Source organism: Orbicella franksi, chromosome 1 (genome assembly GCF_964199315.1).
Source record: "Orbicella franksi chromosome 1, jaOrbFran1.1, whole genome shotgun sequence".
In the NCBI taxonomy this organism is placed as follows: Eukaryota; Metazoa; Cnidaria; class Anthozoa; order Scleractinia; family Merulinidae; genus Orbicella; species Orbicella franksi.
The window spans coordinates 9,537,838-9,546,338 of NC_138145.1; the positions used below are offsets into that span (position 1 = coordinate 9,537,838).

Genomic DNA, 8,501 nt, shown 5'->3' on the forward strand with positions numbered 1-8,501 from the left:
TGAATTAAAATACAGAGAAAGCTATCTGTAGGTAACGCAAAAAGGCGACCCTTGTGTATTTATAAAACGTTCCGTTCAGTTCCAAAATATAGAATGATGATGTCGTTACCTCTTACATCAGCCATCTTGCTACAGCAACCTTCGATTTCATGATTCTTACAAGACGTTAGAAAACCACAAAAAGGGTTCAAAAATAATAAAAATCGATGATTACACAAAGAGGTGCAAGTTACTCTGAGAAAGTTAATTATATTAAGAACTGGAAAATTCAAAATCATTGGTGAACACGTTGTTATCATTTTCGTGATGCAATAGGTTGCCATAGTAACAATATGATATGCTAAAAACACCCTTAATTACAGCTTTAGGGGTTTATAATTGAAAAACGGTACATCGAAATTTTGTTCATATGATCAAATCTAATAAGCATTATTATCACTTTTTCGGGCATTGTGGCGCATTTTTCGGGCTAAAATGGAGAATTTGGTTAGCCCGCTGAAAAAAAATCAATGAAAAGTGAGAATCAAACAACCGTAAGATGTATGCAGCCAATCAACATCAAAAAGCCATTACAATATTCGCGCCGCTTTCTTGCAGCGAAGCGTTAGTGAAAGAAATCACCGTGCCATTTTCAGCTAACAAGGCTTGACATCCTATATAAAGGATAGCGTTTCTTTCAAGAGAAGTTTTGATGTCAATACCGCCTGTAGTAGCTCCATGGCCGGTGGCGAAGGCTTGCGGCTTCAAGGCAAACGCACTCAGTTCAATCCGATTAACGGCTTTTGCCAAACTGTCGGTTTAGCAATTGTACAATTAATTCAATACTTACAAATAAGCCTTATCGAACTTTCCTTTCATGTCTTATAAAAATTTTGAAAACTCAAATGGCAAGATTTTGTAATTTCTAGCCAGCTTCGCTTGATGTATTGTATATTTCCATTGAGGGGAAATATGAGCCATCAAACTTGTAAACGCTCGCCTGTGATTGTTCAGACTGTTTTGTTGTCATTTTTTTCAGTTTTTATTTGCTCAATGCCCTCCAAAGTGATAATAATAGTAATATAGTTTACGTTCTTGGGCATAAATATGTTTTGGGCCCTTCCCAGAGCTCATGAAATAAGTCGATTTTTTTAAAAAGAGCAGCACACAGCAACTGTAGATCTTGTTAACTTCTTTATTTTCTCCTACCGGTTTTGTCTGAACATACAGACTTCGTCAGGGAGTTTGAACAAGATAGTGTTGGAACTTATTTTATAGCTAATGATTATAGTACAAATTAAGTTCCAACAAGGGTGCGAACTGTAAAAACACCAACAAAAACGTAACGTTCAGGATATGATTAAAATACTACGTAACGTTGAGAACGTGCAATGTTTAATTTTGGGGCTCACGGATTTAACGTTAAACTAACTTTTCCAGCTTCGCCGCCATCTAAGTAATGCAATGCATTCCCGCTTGGCCAGCGGATTCTCGGTAATGGTTCCCAGGCTTCTCTTGATTGCAAATCACACATTTATAACATAGCCTTAACGAAGCACGCGTTTTGATTGGCTAATACGCTCGATTCATTTGCCCGTGGGTTGCACGCTGACATCAGTTTGTTTATTTTTACTTTTTCTCGGCAATTTTTTCATCGATGTTGACCTTTTCTAAAACATTATTCCTATTTTTCTTCTCCCAAAAAAAGGGTAAAAATCTAATAATTCTTCCGAAGATGAGAAATATTATTCCTGTGAGCTACGAAATTTTGAGCTGGCTCAAAACAGTTTCCAGCACTTAGATTTTCATGGGTCATTATAACCACTCTTTCACACTTGATGTTACGATCATGGTATCCAAAAACTGCCCAATCATTGGTGAACACGTTGTTACCATTTTCGTGACGCAATAGGTTACCAGAGCAACAGTATGACCTGCTAAAAACACCATTAATTACGGCTTAAGGGTTTTATGATTCAAAAACGGCACGGTGAAATTTTTTTATATTATCAAATGTTAATAAACATGATAACACGCAACTTTTGGTAAAGTTTTAAAAAATTCTGTACATAGGATTCAGAGCCCCCTCAAAGTTTTGAAAAATTAAGGTGCCTCCTAGTCACTCCCTCCTAGCCAGCTCATATCTATTCACAACCTTGGCGAAATTTCGTCAGAATCGCCAGACTGAATTATGCCCAAATTTCCACAGATTCACAAATTTTGCCAAATTCGTCAAAAATGTCAACAAAATTTCGTCAAATCTTCCATTTTCGTTACTGCCTTCATTTCTGGACATATCTGATAATACATACAGCGCGTCCAAACAGCCACGGGTTGAACTATTAACTCAGAGATAAAGATGTTTTCAACTGAGCGTCGTAAAACCAAAACCAAACCAATTACTTGCCGATTAGACAACTCGGCAAATCTCAAACTATAGTAAAACCAAAACCAAAACTAAAGTAATTCTCTGATTACTTTCGACACTCAATTGAAAACCGCTCTAATCAAAACAAATCGACAATCGACAAACGAGCCTTAATGCGTGGACGCGAGTGGGAAGATTAAAACATGAACTGTAGACTCCGAACTATCGATTGCCTATAAATATGGACTGAGATATAAAACATGGAATTAGACTACTGACTACGAAGTTGGTGTAAAACATGGAATCGGTTATAAAGACCGACTGGGCATTACGGACTGGGTACAAAAAAGGTACCAGGGTATGAGCAAAAAAAGCGCGGACTGTGCAAAAAATAATGAGAACCAAGACAGTAAACATATAATCTTCGAGGGAAAAAAAACTGCTAGCAGTCTGAAAAAGCAATATGCAATACCGACCTTCAAATCCTTCAGTTGATCTTTTTCCAGGAATAGTGACAATACCCAGTACCTGCTGGTAATACCAGTACTTCACAATAATGACAATGTTGTGCGCCGCTCGATGGCTTTGAGCCGCGCGACCTCAACATTAGAGTCAGTTTCCTTCTTTGTTTGTTGCTAGGTATAAAAAAAATTTTTGACGTATTTCGGTTTTATTTACTAATGACCTAAGATATTACACAAGGCTGGTAGTCGTTGACATCTGTTGAGAGGCGTTTGTTCTAAGTTGTCTACGACTGTTTAAAATCATTCGTTTAAAATAATTTGCAATGTTAATGAGTGTCCAACTTTTAGACGCCGTTATATCGAAAAACCAAGCTATTTTGTGATTAAAAAAGGCCTTTTGTCCAAGGAATTAGCATGTGGCAATAGTTCTGGAAAGGACGTCGCCAAAGCTTTGGACCGCCACGTGAACTAAACTTTATTAACCTGTGAGAACTTTAAAGCATATTAGCACCTGACTCTCATACAGCAGAAACTGATGCAGGCAAGTAAGAGTCGAAGCACATAAAAATGAATAAAGTTAAAAAGAAGTGTGTACAACAGCATAGCCTAAATGCAAATTGGGTTTTATTTCCGCTCTATGAACCTCTCAATCGAAATAAATCATCAAGAGACAAACCGCTTTTATGCGTTAACGTCTACCGAGAAGTGTAAAACACTGACTGCGGACTGCGTATTACGGACTGCGTAAAAGAATCTGATATTTAAAGAAATTTTTTCCATTGTTCACTTCTCTGGTTATTTCAACGACTCCAGGACTTGTCTTTGTTTGTGTCTGTAGTCCGTAGTCCGAGGTCCGAAGTCCGAAGTCCGTAGTCCGAAGTCGGTAGTCGGAAGTCCGTAGTCCTTAGTCCGTAGTCGGTAGTCCGTTGTCCGTAGTCCGTAGTCCGTAGTCAGTAGACCGTAGTCAGTCGTCGGAAGTCCGTAGTCCGTAGTCGGTAGTCGGTAGTCCGTAGTCCGTAGTCCGTAGTCCATAGCCCGTAGTCCGTAGTCCGTAGTCCGTAGTCCGTAGTCCGTAGTCCGTAGTCCGTAGTCCGTACTCCGTAGTCCGTAGTCCATAGTCGGTAGTTCGTAGTCCGTAGTCCGTAGCCCGTAGCCCGTAGTCCGTAGTCCGTAGTCGGAAGTCCGTAGTCCGTAGACCGTAGTCCGTAGTCCGTAGTCCAAAGTCCGTTGTCCGTAGTGCGTAGTCCGTAGTGCGTAGTCCGTAGTCCGTAGTCCGTAGTCCGTAGTGCGTAGTCCGTAGTCCGTAGTCCAAAGTCCGTAGTCCGTAGTCCGTAGTCCGTAGTCCGTAGTCCGTAGTCCGTAGTGCGTAGTCCGTAGTCCGTAGTCCGTAGTCCGTAGTCCGTAGTCCAAAGTCCGTTGTCCGTAATCCGTAGTCCGTAGTCCGTAGTCCGTAGTCCGTAGTCCGTAGTCCGTAGTCCGTAGTCCGTAGTCCGTAGTCCGTAGTCCGTAGTCCGTAGTCCGTAGTCGGTAGTTCGTAGTCGGTATTCCGTAGTCCGTAGTCCGCACTCCGTAGTCCGTAGTCCGTAGTCCGTAGTCCGTAGTCCGTAGTCCGTAGTCCGTAGTCCGTAGTCCGTAGTCCGTAGTCCGTAGTCCGTAGTCCGTAGTCCGTAGTCCGTAGTCCGTAGTCCGTAGTCCGTAGTCCGTAGTCCGTAGTCCGTAGTCCGTAGTCCGTAGTCCGTAGTCCGTAGTCCGTAGTCCGTAGTCCGTAGTCAGTACTCCGTACTCCGTACTCCGTAGTCCGTAGTCCGTACTCCGTACTCCGTACTCCGTAGTCCGCAGTCCGTAGTCCGTAGTCCGCAGTCCGTGCCTTCTATTTAAGACGTTTCGAGGGAAACTGTAAGCAGTCTACAAAAGTAATATGCAATCCCAGCCTTCAAAGGATCACTTAATAACTCATCTCTTTTAAGGAATAGTGACAATACCCAGTACCTGCTGGTAATACTCAGTAGACTCAGTACCTGGCAATAACAGGGACTGTAAGCAAATCGCTACGGCTGACGCTGATACGGCTGCCGGAAGAAAATTTCCCCCAAAATGAGACAGTGCGCATGTACGTCGGTTGCATCCAACTGTAGCGTGAAATCTGACTACGTGAGTCTGGATGTTTTGCCGTAGTGGCTACTACGTCGGGTTTATTTCGCTTCTCTGACCCTTTTCAACGGACATCTCGGCATTTTAAGAATTCCATTGGATACTATATCCTTTAAAGTCAATTTAAGTCAAAGATTGTGTTAAGGTTGCCTCTCATAAGCTTGTAAATCCGTATCCTGAATTTACGATAAGTTTTGGCAAAGATGTTGGAATGGCGAAGTGAGTGAAGTAAAATATTCGTGTTGAGCACAAGATTGTTTTTCTTCGGTTAAGTTTGCTTTGAGGATTTAGTGAATATGTTTTATATCTGGATAACTATACGATGCTATTTTGTTTCTTTGAGTATTGATATATTTGTGTTCCTCACTCGATATTCTTTGAGATGTTTGTCTCAGAAATTATACATTTCATCAATCAAATTGTTATGGAACAAAGTGTCTGGCATTCGCTTTCGCTCAGAAATAATCTGTTCGTCCTAGGAAGGTGAGTAACGGCCATCGTCCTTTGAGCGAAGCCATTTGGCTGTGAGAAATTAAAAGATATTTTAAACTCCTTAGCCGATGCTTCTTTCATCTTTGTATTTCGCTTTACTCGCTAAACTTAAAAAATTTGGCAGATCACCGAGACGTACTCTCCCCAGACCTTTTCAGTCACGGCAGTCGTAGTAGCACCAGCCGTAGTGATTTGCTTGAACTCCCTAATGACAATTTTGTGTGGCGTTCGATGGCTTTGACGTCAACAATATATCATTTTTCTTCTTTGATAGTTGCTAGATATAAAAATATTATTTTGACGCATTTCTAAAAGCTGAAGTCGTGTTATTTATCTACGACCCAAGATAGTACACAAGGCTGGTGGTTGTTAACATCGGTTGAGAGGCATTTGCTCTAAGTTGTCTACCATTTTTTCTTAATCAGTCGTTGAAAACAGTTTGTTATGTTAATCATGAAGTGTCTGACAATGCGTTTAGACGCCGTTATATCGCAAAACAAAGCTATTTTGCGTTAAGAAAAAGCCTTTGGACCGCTACGTCAACAATTAAGACTTTATTCACACATGAAAACTTTAAATTATAGCATAGTAACACCTCAGTCTTAGACAGCTGAAACTAATGCGGGCAAGTGAGAGTAGAAACACAGCATAGAAATAAAGTTACAAAGGAAGTGTACACAACAGTATTGCCTAAATGTAAATTAGGTTACGAGCAAGAGCTTAAATCACCAGGTCAGTAGATAAAATTTTGTGCGGCCTTTCGGATGGCTTTGAGCGGCGTCCTCAACAATATATCATTTTCCTTCTTTGATTATTGCTAGGTATAAAAAATATCATTTTGACGTATTTCTAAAGGTTAAGTTATTTTATTTACTTATGACCCAGGATAGTACACAAGGCTGGTAGTTGTTAACATCTGTTGAGAGGCGTTTGCTCTATATTAAGTTGTCTACCCTCTTTTCTTGATCAGTCGTTGAAAACAGTTTGTTATGTTAATCATGCAGTGTCTGACAATACGTTTAGACGCCGTTATATCGCAAAACAAAGCTATTTTGTGTTAAGAAAAAGCCTTTTTTCCAAGGGATTAGCATTTGGCAATAATTCTGGAACGGACGCTAAGCCTTTGGACCGCTACGTCAATAAGACGTTATTCACACATTAAAACTTTAAATTGTAGCATAGTAACACCTCACTATTAGACAGCAGAAACTAATGCAGGCAAGTGAGAGTCGAAACACTGCATTGAAATAAAGTTATCAAAAAAAATTGTATACAGCAATATTGCCTCAACGTAAATAAGGTTACGGCCAAGAGCTCAAATCACCAGGTTGTAGGACGATATTGAATTGGCCAGTGCATTGTTCATTGCTGATACAAGTCGCCAGCAGAATTTAAATTATCAATACAAACATGTCTATGAACGTCGTGAAGGTTCTTTGGCAAGTAGCCTAAAGGAGTTATTCGTCGCGTTGCTCAGCGATGAGGTCAGTATCCTGAATTCTCCAAATAGTTCACTACTTTACCTTGCAGATCATTCAACTGGCCCGGCTCTTGGCCTTCCTCAAATAATCCGGCCACGAGCAGTGTTTTGGTCTTGCCAAAGGCCCCACCACCTTGCCCTTTTTCTTGAAATAACACATATCTTGGTCGTTGGGAAGGACCATGAATCACGACTTTTCTCCCACATCAACCTTGACCACACCAGCCGCACCCTCTTCTATAGCTTTTGCGGCCACCTGGACTTGCGCCAGCGTCATTTTCAGATGATCCGTTGTGTAGGGTTTACCGTCTTCTAAGGCGTAGATGCCTGCCTGGAATCCTGCATCTGTTATGCTTGCAATCTGTTGATCCCAACTCATTTTTGTAGTATTGGTTGACTCTTACTTGATGTAGAAAACACAGTTGACGTAGAGCAATGGAGAAAACAAATTAGTTTGTATCACGAAGATTCCTGTAACTCTGATTTGCCGATCGTGCGCAACCCATAATGCACCTGTTACTGGAGAGCCCTGACTCCCAATGCCGAGGAAATATGCGACATAGGTCGAGCTTTGTGGGTACTGGGAGAGGTATTAGTTCTTTTTAATCTGTTGTCTAGCCTGATTAAGTCTGACACTAGAGCTTTGTTTTCTTACGAAAACGATGGACCGACGAAAGATATGGAGACGCTTCTAAATATTGGAAGCCTATTTTTTATGTATTTATTTATTTATTTATTTATTTATTTATTTGTTTATTTATTTATTTACTTTTGCTCTACGGATACAACACATTTTCGTTATTTTTCTTGTAAATTTGCCTCACATCCGCGTAAATTCTTGATTTATTCTCTGTGTTTTTGCTTGCACGATTTTAGTAGAAATATTCCGCTACAAAGCCATACATAGCTCTTCACTGATTAAATTTTTTTCTGTCTGTAGGGTTATAGCTCAACTCATTTTCCTTCTTTGATTGTTGCTAAGTATAAAAACATTATTTTGACGTATATCTAAAAGCTGAAGTTGTTTTGATTTATTTATGACCCAAGATAGTACACAAGGCTGGTAGTTGTTAACATCTGTTGAGAGGCGTTTGCTCTAAGTTGTCTACCCTCTTTTCTTAATCAGTCGTTGAAAACAGTTTGTTATGTTAATCATGCAGTGTCTGACAATACGTTTAGACGCCGTTATATCGCAAAACAAAGCTATTTTGTGTTAAGAAAAAGCCTTTTATAGGTTAAGCAATCTACAAACAATTATTTAATTATATAGGGAAATAGCTACATTCATCGTTTTTAATAGCTGTTATCGCAGTTGACACACAAACGAGACGAAAGGGTCACTATTCTGCATTATATTGACCCTTTCGCGTCGTTTGCACGCTTTTTAAAACAAAAGAATACTTGACCGCAGACTCAACTGCAATAACAGCTGTTACTCTTTTTCGAACTCTTCACCATTTACTAAAAACATGCTATTTTTAAGGTTGATATACCGTGGTGGACTCCCATTTTAAAAGGACGAGGTGCTCGTTGAAAATTTAGAAAAGAACTCAAGATCCCGTTTTGT

The 8,501-nt window shown here is 40.1% G+C and overlaps 1 protein-coding gene across 1 annotated transcript; it reads right to left on the reverse strand.

The window, feature by feature from the left end:
* Positions 1 to 1,738: 1,738 nt before the first annotated feature.
* Positions 1,739 to 7,313, reverse strand: LOC145473854 (uncharacterized). Its single transcript, XM_081455131.1, has 3 exons — positions 7,140 to 7,313; positions 3,617 to 4,716; positions 1,739 to 2,982 (listed from the first exon to the last, which is right to left on the reverse strand). Exons 1-3 carry the CDS (start codon positions 7,311 to 7,313, stop codon positions 2,835 to 2,837), a joined length of 1,422 nt encoding a protein of 473 aa, XP_081311257.1. The 3' UTR covers positions 1,739 to 2,834.
* Positions 7,314 to 8,501: the final 1,188 nt, after the last annotated feature.